We start from the raw sequence: 21745 nt of genomic DNA on the forward strand, positions 1-21745 counted from the left end.
CAAGGAAATACCATTAAACCAATCAATGCAAACCCCAAAGTATTTGTCAAGACAGATCATGTACTCCTAAACCAAATTTCACAGCAGGGGTAGGCCTGGCAGATCTCTCCAGTCATTTCTTAGATCATAAAACAAAAATAACAAAGAAACAGGTACATTTTGTTTTATTTATGAAGCAATACAATCACTGGATACAAATTCCGAAATCAATTTTTATATTGTGTGATCTATCGTATATTAAATTGCACGTACAGGTTTGAAGGTCTTTGCAGAGTGGATCAAAAATAAAATTATACTTAACTTGCCAAGATTTAAAACATTTCTGATAAGTTTTCCAATTAGTATAAGTCCTAAAAGGGGACCTATTAGTCTACACATATTCTTCATCAGTCTGGAACTTGCCTGGCAAACTCTCTAAACTGAGCATATTTGGAAAAAGTAACTGTAAGGACGTGCAAAAGACACTAAATCAGATGTCAATAAAATGTCTGTACAGCTCTTATTATTGCAATATTTAAAAATAAATATATATAGTTGTTAGGTTTCTGTCCAAGTCTGAAGCAAGAGAAACTAGCAAGGTGCTGCAGTTTTGTATTCTGAGGCAGAAGGAGTGGGAGCATGGCAGTGGGGCGTATTGTCATTTTGTCATTGCATGTTCACTCGGTGTTGCTGGTATGTCTGTAATGCTGTACTGGGTTTGACAGATCCATCACATAGCTCAGTGAATGGCTTGCTTGAACTAAGCCTATGGGCAGACTGATCACATTGATTGGCTATTGGTTTTGTGTTTTATGATTTGATTATTGCATCTTCGACCGGAGTCAGAAAAATGTTCCTTTCGCGCATATTAACGTTGTCAGCGATATTTGTGCAAGTGTGTCTGGGAGTGCAGTGAGCAGAGCCCTGACAGGAGGAAGGCAGCCCTGTCTGAGAGGCAGAGTGACCCCCCTGTGCTGCTTGCTGTCCCCGAGCAGGGCCCAGGTGTGTTTATACATGGATGGTGCAGTATCCATATATACACACACATTCCCATCCATCTCACACACACACACACACACGGACAGAGGGTGCTGCTCTGAGCTCCAGCCCCTTCCAGAACACACTGCCAAATTTAAACCCCTCTCCAATCTCTGGGGACATTCCCACTGACATCGTTGTTGTCTGGATTAAACCCCTCATCACTGGAAGCTGATTTTTTTTTTCTTTTTTTTAATAAAATAAGGCATATTCCAAAATATTTTGCACATAACACTTTGTAGCAAAAAGTATGTTTTGTTTTTTTTTTCTCCCACTATCAATTTGTGTTACATGTTCTGTGGTTATGCCTAGGGTTTTATGAAATTAGAGAGAGAAGGTTTTGTCATATGGAAATCATGTATCTTCCAGATCTGAAATCTTACTCCTGATAAACTCATGATATTCTAACAGTTTAAATTTTTAACATGTCTAGGTGGAGCATTCATTTTTTTCAAAGCAGTAGTGTCTACAGAATTAGTTTAATATGTTTTCCAGTTTTCTTTGGGCAAATAGTTGAGAGTAATACTTGATATTTGTGCTCAAGTTATCCTAAAATAGAACAGGCACAGATTTGATTTAATAGTAAACATGCTCATTAAAGAATGAAAATTTAGAATTAAAAGTAGAAAACCATAAAATATAAAATGTGAGCTTCTATAGCTGAGAAGGATTTTTATTATATTATGGACTATATCATCTTCTATTTTATGATTAAACAGAGAAATCCGCTGTATTTTTATTCAAATTATTTTCTCTTATTGAAGATTACTAGAGATATATACTAAAATTAAGGTTTTGATTGCATATAAAGTATAATAGCATCTTGAGCCAGAATTTAATTTTCCATTAAATAATTTTATAGAAACATAAATATTTTAAAATCTAGTGCCTCATTCATTTCATGATTGTACCTTCTTAGATTAAGGAGAAAGACTTTCTTTACACGGTTTTAGTTTGTAAAGGAATTGTAAAGACCAAATTGTAGGCTACTCAAATTTTGACAGTGAAAAGTTCAGTCAGCACCTTGAGCAGGTACAGAGGTTGTGTTTAGCTTTTCTAACAACAAGAGAGAATATATTTAACTCTTCTGCCAATGCTTAGGTTTGATGTGGTGATGCTTTATTGATCTAGTTGTTTGGTTTTTTTCCTGAACAATCCTGTATGGTAGCTAAAGCTTCTTTATTCCCTATTATTGCAAATAAAAATCAAATTATTGGCTTGGCTGTTACAGAGTGGCAGTGGGTTTGGCCCTCTGTCTGTCAGAACTTTATGCCTGTGTGATCTCTGGCAAACTAGAGGGTCACTGGCATCATGTTAATATTTCACAATCCATTTTCATCCCAGTTCATTCAGAGTTTTGGGGATGACTGGAGTATATGACTCATAGAATAACCATAACAGTACTTTTTAGTGAAGAGTTAGAAAGTAAAAGTGGGTGAATATGAATAAAGAAAATGTTATAGGGGGGAAAAAAATCAAAGCATTTGAAATTGCATGAGCAGGGACTTTAATGTAGTACATTTTGACAGGAATTTCCTGAAGTGAAAATATCTTGCATAGAGTACTTTCCAATAATTGAAGCACGGTTCATTCTTAAATATTGCAGATATGACATTTTTGGGGGGAGGCTCAGTGAGTCACAATAATGTAGGAAAACATTGCAAACAATTACATTTCGTGGAAACATAATCTTCTACCAGTTCCAGGAAGCTGCTTTGATGTTTTAATACATTCCTGCACTGGATGGAATTAACCTGTTTACTGGTACTTTGAAGAATTAATTCACCTGGGTGTAGTTTGACTATTCATGTAACATCCAGGGAACTGCTAAAACTCCTGCACCAGTTCAAAACTGGGGGGACACAGGAGAGAAAAAGCTTAGTGCTACTGCCCAGAATTATGGTAAACAACAATTATTAAACTTGTGATGTCAGAGGTGGTTTCATTCATACCCTGCTTCTACTTCTCTTACCTTTAATCTCCATTCTCATCCTTTGCAGTATCAAGGGATATTTTAGGAATCCCCATAGACAAGGAAAGGCTTGGCTTACTGAGAAATCTCTTTGGACATCCATGCTGGAAATCATGGAGAGAAAATTGGGAGAGAAGGCAGAGGCAGGCTAAAGCCCAGATTTCCATACCTGCTGTCCTGATGTGCTCAAAGCTTAAGGTGCTCAGTACTTCTGCTGCCAGGTTCTTCTTGAACGTAGGGAGAGCTCTTAAATGCTCATCATGTTCCAAAAAAATAAAGCAGTGCATCTCTTCTTACATTTACATCTCAGCTTCAGTATCCTCTCTTGGTTTTGTTTAATTCATCCAGCCTGTGTCTAGTTATGTAGCATGACTTAACTTGGGAGTTCTTTATTCTGATGGAAAAGCTCATAGTAAAGAACTGTGATTAAGAATACATTAATTTGATGAATTTTCATACCTTTTCTCTAAAAGGAGGGGAGGAGAGGACTGGTTAACATTTTTAAAGTAGGAATTATCTCATTACTAGCTCATAAAAGCTTCTTTGCTCTTAGAGGGTATTGGAAGAAAGCGCGACTTTAGAATTTCTGTGTTGTGTTCAGCAGACTGGATAAATGCGAAGTTGGGGAGTTTCTAAAACATCGATTCCTGATCCAGCAGACCAAAACTGTTACAGGGCATTGGGTCAGTGCCTGTGACATGATAGCCCATACCAGTTCCTTTGGACGTGTCAGTGGCTAATTACACACTGCTCAGCTCGCAGATCGTTGGCTCGAGAGACCACAGAGAGGCAGACCAGAACCTGGGCGTTGTCAGCTCTAAAACCAGGGAGAGATTCAGAGCACGGTGCAGCAGGCACAAATAGGCCTTGAAATATTCCATTTCAAGGAATGAAATGTCGCTAATAAAACTGGGATGACATGGGTACAGTCTGTATGGATTAGCCGTGTAATTTGCAGTGTGCTCTGGCAAGGTGGCGAAGTATTAGAGGAACAAACTTTAAATAACAATGTTGATGAAATTAATCAAGAAAGAGGCAATTTGCGCTCTTGCATGTTTTTACTGCGGTGTTTCGCACCTCTGAGGAGTCTAAAGCATTTGATTAGGTATTTAAGTAGATTATTTTCATATTCCTTTGGGCTTGTCAAGCTTCTGATACTCTAGGAACCCACCTGAGGCAAACATCAGATTGTAAGAATACTGCAGGAGTGGGAATAGAATGTTTATCCACATATCCTAAAGAATTTTTTTGTGAAAATTGCTGTAGGGTGTTTAATATACATGCATTAAAAAAAAAAAAAGGAAAAAATTAAGTAAGGACTTTGTTTAAAACAAACGTGTACCAGCTTCTAAAGTTCGTTTTGTTTTTCTTGAATGAATTCTTAAATAATCCTGGCAAGGCTTTTGTGTATACGGTATTTTAGTTAAAATATGAAAAAAATTATGCTGTCAACTAATTTGTAAAGTCATTCCAAACTTAGTATAATATAAAGAGAAAGAATTGTTGTTGTTCATAATTGTTGAAGTTTATAATTATACCTCTGTATGTTGGGAAACTTTATAGTGGATAAAATGGTGGTTAGTAGTAAACGGTAATAATTTCTCTGAAATCAGAAACAAATATAAAGTATGGTTTTGAGGAATTATTTTAAGGATATCATGATATACATAAAGAACAAATCCCCCAATTAAATAAATTGATTTTTAATGTATTTTAATGAATAAAATACTGATTCTTTACACAAGGCTGACTTCAAAATGCTCTTTGCCCTAAAGAGAATGAACAATATGTCTAAAATATAGTCATAAACAAAATTTTCAAATATAAATATTAAGAATTCAAATAGAGCCTTACTTTAGCAGTCCTGGGTCAAAATGACATCGATTTATGTCACTGACGTGGAGCACTTCTGAAATAAAAATTACTGCACTACTTCCTCAAGTATTTAATTTAAGTGCATAGTCTGTGTTAATCACACTAAAAGGCCAATAATTTTAGAGCAGTTCTGCCTCTGAGATCAGTGTGAATGCTGCTACAGATTTGTGTGGTATTCAGAATTTCACCTATTAGGTTTAGATATTACTTTAAAATTTCCAGATCTACTTAAAAGTCACGTGTTCCTCTTGCAGATAAATATTCATCTTTAGACTCTGTATATTGCATTATTAATAAAAATTTCTTACTAGGTATAATATATTGAATGATCATACATCAAAAAATTCCATTGATGCAGCAGGTAATATGAGTTAGATCCAAGTCTATTTGTACAACTCTGATTAAGAAGAAAATAAATCAGGAAATAAAATTTGTAGATCTAAAATATGAAAGGTGAAAGAACTAGAGATTTTCCTACTGGTTGTGATGTAAGATATTGTCTACATTCTGACAATATATTAAAAATAAGCTGCTTTTTTTTTTTTTTTTTTTTTTCAACAACAGCACTAAGTTGGAAGGTTGCATCTCTTTGCTAGAAATTTTCTTTATGCTGACTTTGAGAGCTAATGGAGGGAGAGAGAGGGGGTGTTTGTATCCAAGACACTGCCATGGCAGAATTATTGTATCCACCCTTTGTGCAGAGTGGACATTCCTCCAACTGGAATTGGGCTGTGCTCAAAGGAGTCTCTCTCTTCTGGAATTTCAGTGCGTTGTTTGGCTAGTTCAATATCAGGGCTAAAAAAAAGCCTGCCCATCTGCTGGGGAAAGAGATAAGAACACAAATTATGAGAAAGCGCCTTCTGTTGACCATTTTTCCCTTTAGGTTTTTTTAATCCCTTTAGGTTTCTGGGTCGGTCTGTTGGTTGTTTTTTTCTCTCTGAGTAAATGAAATAATGCAGGCATATCACAGGGCTTGGGGATGCACATTTCCATTGGTGTCCAGAAGAGCTGGGGGTTATTTTTTTTTTCTTTTCTTGAAGGTGTGTTTTTTTGCAATTGCAAAAGTACTTTTTGCTATTAAAACAAATTATTTCTGGTCAAGAAATTGTGTGACTGGTAGCAGGACGAAACTCTATGAGAGATTTTGTTCTTTTTCTCTCTCCTGCTGCCTTTGGCACTCTGAATTTTGGTAGGGACATCCCGCCATTGGCTGAAGCACACTGAAATGTCCTGCACTGAGCACTAAGAGGACGCAGAGAGGTGAAGAACGTGGCAGGGGAATAAGGACTGGCTTGAGCTGCCTGGAAATGGGGCTGTGGTGCCCCTTCAGACACCCTGGGGCACAGGAGGGACCCTGCACCTTCTGCAGTGGCAGCTGAGCCCGGGCAGATGGAGGAGATGCTTCTGCTTGGGAAATGCAGATGGGCTTCAGTGGTTTTTCTCTGCAGCAACAGTTCTAGAAATAGCTGCATTTGTTTCTTTTGAGTCAGGGTTTTCCTCCATCTGCTTCCAAGGCGTGCCTCAAAATTTCAGGAAAGAGGTGGTCAGGAATGATGGATGTAGGAGAGCATTATCTTGTGATGAGGAAAGCAGGGGACCTCAGTGAAAGCCAAATATCCACATCCTCCTCTCTGTCTTGGCATCATCTTTGGTTAGGTTGAACAAGAAATTCTGCAGAGAAGAAAAACCTGACATTGAAGTAATTAGTCTAATTACCTTCCTAATGCACATCAGGTCCAACAAGTTACTATTAGTGTTGTTGAAGCTTGATACTGCATGAATTATTTATAGTTTTATTCTTATTTCATTTAATATATCATATAGGTGTGGCTGTGAAGTTGTTTAGTTGTGATTTGTGTTGTGATTCAAATGCTATGGGTATGGTAATGTGCTTTGATCTTACAGTAATGGGAATATAAAGCATGATAATAGCAAAATCAACCTTCTAATTATAGTTATTATGCTAATATTAAAAAGTTTAAATTCTTTGATGGCCTTGATATTTAAATTTAGGACACCAGCAGGAGAGAGTTGAGAAGGACTTAATAAAATTATTATAAGGGAAACTTTGTCCATCCTTGACTATTGCAGAAACCATTCAAGGAGGCAGCAGTCAGCTATATTAAAATTCATAGAGAAAACGTCCTCAACGTCAGAGTCCTCACAAGAGCAGCAAAGTCTTAACGTTTAGAGCACGAAGGAAATATATAATAGCTTTAATAGTATAATGGAGAAATATAACTCTGCTGGGAAAAACCCTTGCTGCACATGATAGTTAGCACCAGATCCTTGGGGAATGCAGCTTGGAACAGCTCCAGGAAGGGAAGGCAGTGCTTTTGGTTAAGCTGCATCAATTTTACCAGCTGAGATTCTGGTCCCTGAGTTCTAAATACTGCCCTTGTTTGTCAATCCCACAGCAGTCCTACCAGAAAAAGTCAACAGGTTAAATATAGTTTAACTCTTTCCTCTGTAACTTCTGTTCAATATTGTGTTTGCCTTCATCCTAGCTTTTGATATTCTGGGGCTCTGCAGGGTTTCAGCAGTTCCTGGATTTTTGGGCGGGGGTCTGAACCTCTGTGTTAAGCAAAATTGTTTCTGTAGCTTTGTGAAGTTTGTCAGCAAAGCCCAGGAATTCAGGTCTACGAAACATAATCACTGTATGTTAGTGGATTATCATTTCTTTTACATCTTGAAATTCGTAAAGCCAGTGTGATTAATTTTTAAAATCCCCTTTGACCTCTAGTATGGCTTCCATTTTAAGGAAGCTCTGTGCTGCTGAGGAGGAGGGATTGGAAACTTCTGGTACTCGTGGGTGAGGTTAGGTGTGTGCCAAAACTTTGTTCTCAGTCATGTGCTGTGTGAAACCGTGATGAGAAGTCCGAGTTCCACCCAGCATTTTAGGGAGAGGACACACACAACATTCACTGGCCCCGTGTGCCCTGGGTGGGTTTTCCACCCAAAATGACCTGAGTTTATAAATTCCCAGGCACTGGGAGCTCTGAGCACCTGAGGAGAGCAGGGCCAGTGGCTGCAGGAGAGAAAGGAGGAGGCAGGCTGGTGCTCCTTGAGGACGGGGGACTAGTGCAGACACAGAGGAGCCCGTCCTTCCCCAGGGTGGGATGACCCCATGGGAACTTGCAGAGGGAGCACTCAGGGCAGCAGTTTATTCTGAGCCTAGGCTGGAATTGTGTTTCATGATAGTTACATCCCCCAAGTCATAAAAAAGGGTGTCTGAGACCCATTCTCTGATTCTCTTCCAGGTTCTCAATTTTCCAATAATAAAGTGGGCAGATCACTTATGGGTCAGGTGTTTCCTCACAGAAGTACTTGTGTATGTTAGACATCCACAGCAAGGACAAGGCTCAGGCTCCAGTGATTAAAGAACTTAAACCCCTCAATATATATAAAATCTCTGCTTTATAGCATGGCATGTTTTCACCACACAGTTTCAAAAAGAGAAAAAGAAAGCATGTAATGTATTGGATATGCAAAAGGTCTGCTGGATGGAAAGAGCAGGTGCCAAAAGAGAGAGGTTTCTGTCAGATGTGGGGCCTTAGAGGCACACATTTGTTACTGCCAAAGGGACTGCAGGGAATGGAGCAGAGGAAATTACAACATATTCAAGCCTTTGAAGATGGTGTGACGCAGGTTCAATAACTACCCCAAAGGAAGAAAACTCATCTAAATAATTTAATAGTACTTCTCTTGTCCTCCCCTTCTGTTCTTGTTTGAATTCAGGATATATATCAAATGTTTAAACATTTTTTTTTCCAAATTTAAAACCATCTTTATTACCATACCGGTAAAAAAAAAACTAGTTAGTTTTCAATTTGCTAGAAGAGATAAAATTTGATATATAGGCCTGAGAGAAGCAGTAGTGTGCAGAGCGTTTGCCCTTGGGAAGTAGCTGCTGGGATGGAACCCAGCCATTTGGAGTCCCAGCAGCACATTTTCCTCACCCACACTGTCTGGGAGACATCAGAGAGCTCAGACAGCCAAAGGGTGCTGCTCCTGCATTTAAAAGAATTGCACTTAGCCCAGGGTGTGAGGATCTGGCAGGTCGAATATAACCAACCATACATTCATGGTTGTATTAGTCATGTTATCCTTTCGGGTTTCACTTTTTTTTTTCCTATCAAACAGCCAGTAGCATCTCTTAAAATTCTATTTTAAAAAAGTTTCTTTTGTTTAAATCTGTGTTCTTTTACATCTGAACTATTAACCAGTGAACAGTAAAAATTTGGTTCTGTACTTTCACTGTTAATACACAAATTAAATTATGGAAGTGATTCTGTATCTTAATTGAGCAGGGCTTATTGTATAATAAAGTTGGGTCCGCTTGCAGTTGCTGTACTTTTTTTGAATCATTAAAAGTGCAGCAGTGATGAGGAGCACTAAACCAGCCTAAAACGCGCCATGAATTTTCATCACAGCTTCCTTGTGAGATTTCCAAGCCTTGTGTGCTCGACAGAGTTAGCACAGAGAGCTTTAAATGTTCCTTTAAAGGGAACATTTGCAGGGACTGGGGCAGGTGAGCTGTGCTCACCCCAAAGGTGTGTGCTCACCTCCTCCTGCAGGCACAGAGGACCAGCCCTGCTTTAGCCACCAGCTGGGATATCTGAGGTGCCTCTGATGAGCAGTTTCCCCTCTAGGTCTATGCAAAAGGCAATATGGAATTTATCTAAATAAATCCTGCCACTAGAAGAACATTAAAGCCATCAAAGTGCTTAAGAATTTCCAGTAATTGCTACAAATATCACCTAATTAGTTATAAAATATTGAACTGGACTCCAGCCTCAAGTCTTTTCATTCTTACAGTTGCTATGCTGACCAATATGTAACTTCCCACTTTTAAAAGTTAGGTATGGAGTTGCGAATTTAATTTTACAAAAGCAAAATAGCAGCTTCATATGAAGCAGTGTAACAAGAGATGTTTATAGTAGTGTTTTTTCTTGTTTTTTGTTTTTTTTTTTATAAATAGGTATCACTTTGGGTCTATCTGTTTTTAAAAAAATAGGTTTTTTCCCAGTAAAGGCTTGGTTATAAAAAGAGTAAGATTTCAGAACAGTTTCAGTAATATTTGTCATTCCAAAGGACAAATTGCAGTTAGTGTTCTGAGGTCTTTCTGGAAGTACTAACTCATCACATTACCCTTGCAGATAATTCTATATTTTAATATCTGAAGACAGAGAATCTGTGGTTAAATGTTCCACTGTTCTGAGCAGAGATGAACAAAAGGAGCTTCTCAGTAACCACTTTAGAGGCAGTTTTTAAGGAAAAGTGATCTTTTTGTTTAAATGAGAGGGCAGTTTAACATCTTCACAGAAATGAGCCAGAAGGATTTTCTGTAGAACAGTAGCTGGTAAGTCTGCATTGCTACTGCCTCAGCCACTGTTAGGCAAGCATTTGACTTGTCCTGTCTATAATTTCACAGAGGTGGTAGCAGTAAATACAGTGACAAATTATGCTAACTATGAAATAAAGTGTAGCTCTGTATTTATAATGTAAAATTTATCCCAGTTTCTTTTTTTAAAATTAATGTCCTTTAGCCTTACTTGTTAGGTAAATCTCATCAGCTCCTGAAACTGTTGAAGATGACAAAATAAAGAGCAAAACTGCCACTTGAACTTAATGAAAAGCTGAAATGCAGGAATGTACAATTTGATTACTAAGTTCACACTAACAGTGTCAGTGTTTCTGCTAGGGCAGAGACAATGATCTGCTTTTGGACCTATGCAATCCTGTCCCTACAGTACAGACTGCAGATTCCTTGGTTTGTTTTGGATTTATTTCCCTCCCCCCCTAGAATGTGAACCTCTAAGGAGCAAGGTTCGCAGATTTCTAAACGAGAATTTCAAATCCCTTGATACACTGGAGGTGAAGTAATAGAAATAGATTTTGTTCCCTTAGGGCGTAACTCCTCCAGGTTTTGCTGCCCCTGAGGGAGGTTTGCTCCTGCCTGGTTTTCAGGAGGATCCTCAGTGCTCAGTGCTTGCAGGGCTGTTTTCCAGGCTGTTTTCCTGGTTTTCAGGAGGATACTCAGTGCTCACTGCTTGCAGGGCTGTTTTCCAGGCTGTTTTCCTGGTTTTCAGGAGGATCCTTGGTGCTCACTGCTTGCAGGGCTGTTTTTCAGGCTGTTTTCCTGGTTTTCAGGAGGATCCTTGGTGCTCACTGCTTGCAGGGCTGTTTCCCAGGGTGTTTTCCTGGTTTTCAGGAGGATCCTCAGTGCTCAGTGCTTGCAGGGCTGTTTTCCAGGCTGTTTTCCCAGCCTGCATCCTTTGGCTCCTGGCTGTTAGGCTTGCGTTCAGGCTGTGCAAAGCTCAGTGTCAGGCTTTGGCAGTGCAGGGGCTGTGAGCAGCTGGGAGGAAACCACAGCCGGGTGTTTTAACCCTGCACAACACAAGAGCACCCTGAGGAAGCTGGGTATGTGCACAAAAAGCAATCAGTTAATGCTAATCCTCAAACATGCTTTCCACTAACCCAGATCCTGGCTGCCTACATTTCAGAAAGGACAAATCAGGGTTTGTGACATAATGAAGTTTTCTGCATTTTGAAATACTAGTGCATTTAGCGTTTCTCTTTTTATGTTACCTGGTTTAAAAAAAGAATTTTGCAAGAGAAGGTTTATATTAAATTACTCATCTCTCTAGCTTATTCTCCTAAGATTCTGCAAAATCTTCTATGTATTTGGATGACAGTATATGAGAATATACTATGTCATTTTTTAAAATAAATAGCAGAAAATTAATTTTCTGATTGCAGTCATATTAGATACAGAAAAAGCAAAATATTTTAATTTCAATATCCTCCTTTCAGATGCACAAAGTTAATTGCAATTTAATTTTTTTTTCAAAAGCGCTTTTTACATATTTTGCAGTAGTGCCCTTTAATAGCTATATCAATATATTGTTTTATTTTTATTAGACTTCATAAATATATTGACATATCTGTAACACTAAACATGAAGCTTCCAATGCAGGAGTTTGTACATAGTCCATATCCAAATGTCACCATTATTTCATTTAAAAGATCCCAGCATGTCTACCTCATGATCCTTATAAACTCTATAATACTCAACACTTTTTCTTGCTACATTCATTAAAATTAAGCACCCTTCCCCTACCCCATCTGTAAACATCAAGTCAATTGGCAGCTAGCACATTTCCCAGTCAGCAAGCAGTATTGTGAATTTTATCTTCTCTTGCAGAAATCAATTCGTCTTCGTTGCAGCAGATGAAATTTCTTGTAACACCTCTGCAGGTAACAATCATTGATACTTCTTGATGCATCCATCCAGGTCTCAATATCCTTTTTCACATGCTGCATTTAATCGTAAGACAAAGCATAGGAGAGTCCGTAGTATAAATCTTTGGAATAGTTTAATGAATTTATAGCTTCAGCCTGCAGGTTATAAAAGCCATTAGGTTATTTTGCTGACTTTGGTGTTTTGTTTCCAGTTTATGGTACGGCCTAGTGTGTAAGGATGTGTTAAACCTTCTGATAAAAGCTTCAGGACCGTGACTTGCAAAAGTCAAAGCGAGCAGAGCCGATGAGCAGAGCCAAGGCTTAGATGTGTGCAGGACATTGTAAGTGCTATAGATGTCACAATTTTCTTTTCAACTCGCTGGGGGCAAATGGTGCCCACGAGGGTGTTGCAGACCCTAAAGCACTCACAAAGTCTATCCTATGGATGAGATAGTGGGAGAGAGGGTCTGTGCCTTCAGAGGATCGCTCTCTAGTAAGTAAAAAGTCTCGATATGCTATCATGTTGTAAGCCATGGCTACAGAAGAATGAACAATGTTTTAAAAAGCTTTATTAATATTTTATAAGTATATTGAATATGTCAAGAGGTTTTCTCTCTTTTAAGCAATAGAGTTTGAACAAGCTTAGTCTTAATTCAGGTAAGGATGGTGTTATGTTACTGCATAAGAAATCAAAAGGCAAAAATAAATAGTAACCGTGTCGGGACTTATTCTGCCAATAATGTTGTGCAAAAAATCAAGTTCATAGAAGCTTCTCGTATTGCAGGATGAAAGGGTATATAGTGTGAAATCAAATGTTGGTATTAAGAAGTGTTTGCTGATAGAGTTTTATATTAGCAGAAATAAAAGAAAGGTGACGAGATTTCTGTTTATGCCATGATGATCTGCATAGGAACAAATAGAGAGCATTTATTTATGGAAAAGATGATCATAGCTAAACCCAACATATGCTAAAATTGTTGTAACCTGTGTGCTAGCTGTAGCATTTTTGGTGGTAATCTGAAAAGTTCTTCGGTAGTAAAACCTGATTCAAGATAGATTTTTCCAAGTCCTATAAATGATGAAGTAAATACATTTTGAAAAGCCAACATTTGTCACATTCTTCATATCACTCAACTTGGATTTTGGCTTTGGTTATTTCACTTGAGCTTCCTGCTTAGCTCTTCATTGAAGTGAGCTGCTAATTTGTAAATCTAAGCTTCTCTGAATAAGAATAAATATATTTATTTTAGCAATTTTTAAACTTGGAATTCTCGAGTTAAATGTGGGGTTTGTGGGTCCAGTTTTGCAAAGTGAACCCTTCTAAGCAATGATTCTTGTTCTAGTAAAATCTCTCGCTCTCAATTCAGGCACAATCTAAGTGCCCAAGAATTTACTACAGATATTCCATATATCACCTCTTTATGATTCCAATCAAAAATATATTATTTCTATAAAATATAAATGTCATTTATAGATCATTCAGTGAACTTTGCACAAAAGCAAATGGATCTCTGTGTGTATTTATTAAAACTTTTCAGTTTACCAGTCGATTACCTCTGTTGGATTGATTCAACAATAAGGTTTTTTTGCTAGGCATGGTTTTGAGCGCATGATAAACACATCCATCACAGGTGACTGCAGGTGCCTTTTTTTGCACTAAATATTAAGGAGAAAGCTGATGAAAACTTGTACCTGCTGTTTCTGATATACCTAAGTTTCCGTAATAGAATTTAAATGACTTTTGGCTTCATAAAAACATAATTCTCTGGCCCGAATTCCTGTGAGTCAAATTGCTAAAGTTGAATTTGGTCTTTTGGATTTGTAATCTGACTTCCAACTATTTTATCACCTTTTGTTTTATGTTTTAATACATGGAGCAAACATAGAGATACTTTGAGAACCAAAACTAACCTTCCTGTGGTTTTTCAGATGCATGCAAAACACCTGCAGTATGATTTTATAGTGCTATTTTAGTGCTCCTAAGCTCAGTGACAGTAATTCTACTGTGTTTGTAAAGTTGATATCAAGTGAAGATACTTACAAACATGCTCAATGTTTGACATGTGAGTATATGTATGTTTGTATTGCCTCCCTGTAAAGGATGTGTGTGTTTGTGGATTACCAATAGTAATATATAAGAAGTAAAGCTTTGGTTGGAACTTGGTCATCAATTGGAAATGGGAAGTCTTGAGTGGTTCTGCTGGCAATATTCACTATTTTCTTCTCAATCCTTCATCATTCCTGCCAGAGGATACTTAGCCCTCAGCCACATGGTATCTTATTTTATTTGGGAATAGTCTTGAGTGGATAAATGTGTTAATGAGTGACTTGTGTCCATAAACACATTTCTATTTGTGTATCTCTGTCTGTTTGTGAATGCACATTGCAGAAGGGAAACCTCCTCAGATATCTGACAGAGGGATCCTTCCATGGGAAATTTAAAAGCATTTCACTCTCGATTGCATCCAGTGCATTCTGAGGCTAAAAATAATTACTGTTCAGAAGAGCAGTTCTGCACTTCTGGGATAGATCTTCTCTGGCAGACATGATTAAAGGGTTTGCAAGCAGATCTGAACTAGAACAGAGGCAGGGAAGCTATCCGAAACCTCCCGTTGGTTTGATGATGGAATTTTAACAAGGATCTCTGAGGACCTTCCTCTGGCAAATTCCTGACAATAGCTGCACTAGGGGAGAATTAATCCTGAGGTTCTTGTCTGATGGGGGCAATGGGCATCTGCCCTGTCAGTCTCTGGATAAATCAGAATGAGACCCAGAATAAACCTATGGTTTTTTTACAAGTTGGTTGCAGAACATTGTTCATTTTGCACCTTTATCATTCTTAGTGAATTTTTCAAATCAGTGTTCAATCTATTTTTTTATCTCTTTTAGAATTTCTAATATCAAAATTCATAGTTTGTAAAGAAAAGCATTTTTACTGTCTTTTGCAAGTACATTCTCAGATGTACCTGCAAATGACATTTTATATTTTTTGTGTAAAAATGGGACAGGGTTATTATTTTATATTTATATTCTCTCTCTCTTCTTCCAGTTTTTAACTGTTATCCAGCCTTTATGTAGAAGCAAAAAAAAAAAATCCAGTGCTGATGCATGCTTGGTATTATTTTTCTCCCAAGTGTATTTGCAGTTTATGATTTTGAAATAACAGAGAGAAAGGCAAGGGTATATATAAAGCTGAATTTGGAATGAAGTAAGCTAGAAGTGGATATAACATCTGTCCAATTGTGGCTGTATTTATTTACATTTTTTGAGCAGAATCAGTCCCAGGAGGAAAGATTCTCTGTGTGTGTGTGTGTGTGTCTGCATGCAGGCAAAAGAAATGCTTTATAAAGCTTTAGAAGCTGACAGTCTTAAATTAAGTTATTGACCTCCATTTGGAGAAAGATACAGTCTCCAAAACAGATTAAACATTTTGAAAGGTTTAACTTCATAACTCCAGGAGAGATGTTGAATAAAAGCAAGCAGCTTCAATAGGCAAACCATGGGGTTTGTGCTATTGAAATATTTGAAGAGAATATTGGCCATTTTTAACAAATGCAATTGCTCCAGTCATTGAAGTTTTCCTGTATACCATCATTAACCTGTCAGCAGTAACACTGCCACAATTTTAATTCATTGAACAATAGAAAATATGGAGATACTTATTTAAAACAAATCAGTATTTGTTGAAGTCCTTAGGATGGCTGCAGTGCCTGTTGTGGCAAACCTACCTCTGCCAGGGTAGGTACATAAAGAATTGCAGCTGGCCAGAATTTTGCCATTTGAGCTTGCATACATCTCATTGACCTGTTCATGTGTCTGGTAGGAGATATTGATTAGATCACACTCTTACAAAGGAATTTGGGGGTCCAATCTAAACTCCTGAGAAGGATACAGCTTCAGAGGTGCCTCCTTCACCCTGTTAGAATTACTGTGTGAAGATATATGCTCAGTTGAGAGAGGTTCTTCCCTTTTACTGTTGCTGCCAATGGGCTTGACTTCATTTCATGAAGCAGTTTGGGGAAATAACCCTTTTCTATGAGATGCTTTTATTATTATGCTATGCTCTTCTGCTAATCAAATAAAAAATGAAGATGAAGGAGCAGTATGGTCTTTGTGCTAGTGTTTATTTAAGGCTGTACTGCTGTTTCCTGTGAAAAATAGCAGATACTGACATTTTTGCTCTGGAAAGACTAAGAAATGTTGCACTAATGCACAAAATTAAACTTCTCCTATAAATTCAAGTGTCCTTTATGTTGGCAGTTTAAACCTGCATTTACTGCTGCTATAAATAGTTGCTTGTATGGAATTCCATTTCTCACAGCTTTTACTGCTCCGGGTAGTTGCGTGCTGGAGACGTTCAGCTACCGGGCCGGTTGATAAAAATCAATAAACACTTTGCTTATGCTCTGTCCTCCTTCGGTGGGGTTTGGTTAACTCCCTTTGTGCCCCCTGGAGCCCTGGCAGCCCTGGCAGCCCTGGCTGTCCCTGGCAGCCCTGGCTGTCCCTGGCTGTCCCTGGCTGTGTGACAGCTTGCCCGCCCGGCGCTGGCGGTTCTGGGTCAGTTCGCACGGCTGCTCAAACGTGGCAGCATGGCAAGATCAGGGAAAGGCTGAGCTCCTGTCATTTGTAAAGGGAGGATTTGCAACGTGGAGCTCCTTTGATAGCAGAAATAGTGAATAATCTGTGTTTGTCCTCAACAGGTGCCTATAGGCACAAGTGTATCTCCTGTGCTGTTGTTTTTGGTTTTTTTTTTAATGAAGCAATTAGTTTGTTTTTTCTCTGGTAGGCTAAAAATAGAGCACATGAAAGATGGTTTGTGTGTGTGCATGTATGGATGCCAATTTACAAGTCCATTAAATGAGCAAGGATTCAGTTCTAATATCCTGAGATCGTCATATTGCAAATAAACATAAAACAATGCTATGGTTGCAGAACTTTATACACGATCACAAAAGACTGCTTTAAAAATTAATAAATTAAGTATCCAATATCTTTATTATTGAACTAGATAAGAATTTCTTCAAGCTTTATTGCCCTTAAATATAACATCAATAGTAATAAGAAAATGCTTTACAGACCTAAGAAATGCTTTCTTTTCATTGGAATAGAGCTGGGTTTAGGTGTCACCTGATGGCAAGTCTCAGATTCCCCGGTGGCTTTTTTTAAGGAAGTTTATATAAAATTGAAGTTTCTTGGGTAGAAGCTACCCAGAAGGGTGGTGCATAGGATTCTTTTAGACTTTTGACTAGGCATCAGCTTCAATTCCCACCCTGGTGTGAACCCAGACAGCAAGACTGAAACTGACTGAGAGATTTTAAGGTGAGATCTGTGCCTAGAATTGCTCCAGTTTGCAGTTATCCAGCATCAGCTCAGGCCAAAGTCACCTGTGCTGCTGTTTGTTACCCTTCTATGCTTCTGAAAATTAGGCAGTATCAATCATGTTTATTTAAATGTTTTAGAAGGCGGCAGCTCAGCTTTGGCTGGCTGCAAATATCCCACAAATTTTAAAAGAAGATACAGGCTAGAAAACAGAAGGAAAATTAAAACCACATCCGAGCATCAGTGAAACTTCTTCAAAACTTGCCTGTCAATTAGCAAGGAAATTAACTGGCCAAACTGAGATGTGACATACATAAATAAACAGCCAAAAATTGGAAATTCATCTCTACAGAAAAGTCTGCATATGCTTCTCTACTTTCTCCTTTCTCCAACTTGCAGGAAAAAGTAAACAATGCTTTTACTATTTCATCAATGACATATTTATGAACATCCTTTCAGGGAACCTTTCATTATTACCCTCTACCCATGGTAGACCCTGGTCAAGTTTCTTATCTCTGAGAAAACCCAGGAATGTGTTAGTACTGCAGTGATAGGAACTCCCTTGTGGCTCTGCAGGCACGCAGGAGTTCAGCCCTGCAGTACACCTTGAAGTTTCACTCTTTATTGTGCTGCCTGTCACTTCCCAATCCTTTCTCTGCTCCACATCACAAATCTGTAGCACATTATAGGTCATGGAAGAGGAAGATGCTATGAATAAAGTATGTGATGGTCCTCCCTTGTACAGTGACCTCAGCGTTTGATAGCGTGCATTCAAAACTTGGCAAGGAGAACTTCAACATTCTTAACCTTCCCAATCGAGGAAAATGCCTGGAAACTGTTTTCATTGGCAGATTTCAATTTCCTTGATCTTAAGTTAGAACTTCAGACCCATCTTCGTCCTTTGCCTTCTGAGGCAGAGACCTGTTGGGGATTCAGGTGACTGAAATGCCCCAAGTCCCTTGGTGTTGATGCCTAAAATGAAGTTATTTAGTTGGTTGCACGTTCTTTGAACACCACAAGCAGACACCATCCTGCCACAGTGGGATGAATTTTAGGTTAAAGGGCACAGGTTTGATCCCTGTTGCTCAGCAGTGTGGTGTGTGACTGGTGTGCACAGGGAGGAGCTGCACTGCCTCTGTCATCTCTCTTGGGACCATCACAGTTCTGTGACCAAGGGAAAGAGCACCAAGTTAGTTATTGCAATAATTCATGTATTTATGTGGTATTAAGGTCAGGTAACCCTTGCTTTCCTTGTACTCCTTCCAGAAGAAATTTTATGACTTGATTGTTCAATTGCAATCAAAGTGGGTAAGGAGTGGTTGATATTTGGGAAAAGTTAGAAAGATGAACTTTCCAGAGGTGCATGGGCTTTGCTTGTAATATGGCTGAGGTCAGACTTAGATTGATCTGACGCAGTGACCAATTTTTAACTTCTCTTTTATACTTCTTAAGCAGGTTCATAATTTTCTGTAGTTCCTCCGGCAATACGTAGAAGAAATGGGGGCAGGTGATAATGATAAGTAAAATATGTGTATCAAATTCTTCAAAATTCTCCTTCTATACTTCTCAAATCACTTGAGGAAAATGTGTTAACTTGGTTCATATTTTATGTGGTGAATTTTTCCTTATAAGTTCTGTTAAGCCCTATAGTGTGTATGTTATTTAGGATTTTAAATATCTCCACTATTGGAGCTCCCCTGTCTGTCCCAGATGTGTGTGGAAATACAACCATATTTAAATTTAAAGAACTCAAAATCCTGAAATGGAAATTAAGAGTAGAGAGGTACAGAACTCCCCAATTTTTAGAGACTTCAACAACACCTACTACTGATAACTTAGAGAAAGACTCCATTTCAAAGGCCCTGACAAAATAAATCCCACAATATTCCTTTTCTAATTACATTTTTTTTAATTGTTCAGTGAACAACAGATTTTATGTCCTTTTATGTAGTATTTTAGCATTTTTAAACCCTCTGCTGAAAATGCTTGAAGAGATTGAGGCATAGCATAAATAAATTGGTGAATGTGTAACCACTAGACACAGGAAGTTGTTAGTCCAGCTATTTAAGAACCAGTGCCAGTATGATAACAAAATGCTAGCAAACATTTTTTTTTTTCCCATGATGTCCCAGATATAGTGGAAAATAGAGGAACATACCTTGTTCTAGTTAGTGATGCATCAAAATTGTTCATCAGCTGTGTTCTGAGACAAGGATTTGTGCACATGGCTTTGGATCCATTGTTTTATCATCCTGTAAAATACACAGAGGATTGCATTGACTGTGAATTTACCATTGGCACGTCCTAAATTTTAGTAAGTTGTTTACCTGGAATGATAATTTGCAGTGTAAATTATCCCAAAGCATTTAAATGCCACTAATTGTAACGAGAAGTAAGCACGCTGGCAGAGCAGTGAGTAAATGAAGCAGTGTGTGGGACTGAAGCAGCTCAGTGATTTGCAGTGTGACAATATAGTTTAAATCCTTCTTCCTATTTTCAGCCTGGAAATCAGAATCTATTCTGCTAACCTTCTGAGCTTCTAAATTTGGTGTCATGCAAGGGCGTGTTTAAAAATTAGCATTTAAAAAGAAACCCACTTGCTTTAAGTTTAAGCTGACACTGTTCCTTTCCTCTGTGGAAATGAAATTTATTAATCATAATAAAACCATCATATTCTGAAGGTAGAGGTCACCCTGAGGAGAAAAAAAAAAAAAAAAGTCTATTCATCACAGAGGAATTTCAATGCATTTTTTTTCCCAGATAATATCTGAGCATGTGTTCTTTCCCCTTTGGAAATATTTTCATCCATGTTTGTGCTTACATATGTCAAGTGTATTCAGGAGCATGCAAAAATGAAAATTGTGCAGTTTAATTTTATATATTTTCTTTTACAGAAGATTTGGAAGAATCCCTTTTACATTTTATTTTGTGTTTACATTGTACACATTTGTTTAAGTGGAATTTCAATATCCTGTAAAAGAAAAACAAGTGTTTGTTATTTTAACAGACTATAAGCATCACTAATTCTGCAATAACATTTCTATGTTAATATCACAGTAAAAGCTTTAGCATTATCATAATATAAATATAAACCATTCTTTTTAAGGAGCAAGGATTAACTTTGGTCACAGTTCTCACGTTAGGATTTCTTCACAACTCTTTTGTTTTAAGAAAGAGACATGGTTTAGATAGAGGGATGAAAAAAAGCAATGTAAAAACTGACAATAAGTGATTACTGCTTTGGGAAAAGGGTAATAAAAATGTACTCAGAAGTCAATACTGGGTTGAAACAGTCATATTTTCATCCTTTCAAATTGCTTAATGTGTGTGTTTATCCATATTTTCTCCTCAGTTGTCAAGATTTCTGTTGAATATTGATATAATAATATTATTAGCAGCATGGTATATTACATCAATATTGTAAACTTGGCAGTTACTTCAGTAGTTGGCTTAAATATAATAATAATTCATATAGCCTGAGCCCTGGGGATTCAGGCTTGGTCCTTCCTTATAAGTGGCCCTTGCATTTGGGCCACTGAATGCCATCCCAGGTGCCCTGTTGGGTTTTGTTCTGTGAGGCCGTGGGACACGGCCAAGGATCCTGCAGGAAGGGGATGGAGGATGGAGGCAAAATGCAGCCCTACCACTGGACCAAAATTAATATATTTTTTACTAATATTGATTTACAGCCCTTGCTCAGCATTGCAGTGATACCAGATAATCAGGAAAAAAAAGGGGAAAAAAAAAAAAAGGAAACATATCAATTCCCATTGCATTAAAAGTAATAATCATGGCATTGAAGCATGTAAAATATTACTACATGCAATTCCTCTTCTATAAAGGGCAAGAGGGAAACATGTCTACCTTTAAACTAATTGTTTTCCCTTCCTAGACATTTTCTTACTGTTGGAGTGAAATTTGGCTGGAAAGAATTAAAATGATAATGATATTCAAAATGGATTCTCTAAAAATTGGCATAGAGTGGTGATGTCTTCTTCCCTTCTGTGTAGGTGAACAGGACAAAGGCATTCTCTTATGGTTCTGTCAAAGCTGAGTATTTCAAATCTCCAAATCAAGTTTTATCTTAGTGTGGAGGGTTGCAAGGCTGAGGTTTATGGAAGTTCTTCCTACCAGAGAGGCTCCAGAGTGTGGGATCTGTGTCAAACCTGCTCAGAGCTCTCAAAGTCCCTTTCCAGAGAAGCACCAAGTCCTTTACCCAGCACAGATGTGAGCTGCTTTCCTTCCCTTGCTTTTCCAGTGGGAATTGCCCATTTCCTTTGTTGGGTAATTTCTAAAGATGGGTGCTCTTGGATACCG

General features: G+C 38.0%; 1 protein-coding gene across 34 annotated transcripts in view; it reads left to right on the plus strand.

The window, feature by feature from the left end:
* RBFOX1 (RNA binding fox-1 homolog 1) overlaps window positions 1-21745 on the plus strand; it is an 818485-nt gene that overhangs the window by 789901 nt on the left and 6839 nt on the right. For 8 of the 34 annotated variants that reach the window (XM_063414930.1, XM_063414942.1, XM_063414935.1 and 5 more), the window contains one exon: window positions 12072-12124. The exons of the other annotated variants lie outside the window; for them this stretch is intronic. In XM_063414930.1, the coding sequence (XP_063271000.1) occupies window positions 12072-12124 (53 nt within the window). The remainder of the gene's footprint in view (window positions 1-12071; window positions 12125-21745) is intronic. 34 annotated transcript variants of the gene reach the window in all.

The sequence above is a fragment of the Prinia subflava genome, chromosome 17, assembly GCF_021018805.1.
Source record: "Prinia subflava isolate CZ2003 ecotype Zambia chromosome 17, Cam_Psub_1.2, whole genome shotgun sequence".
Taxonomy (NCBI): Eukaryota; Metazoa; Chordata; class Aves; order Passeriformes; family Cisticolidae; genus Prinia; species Prinia subflava.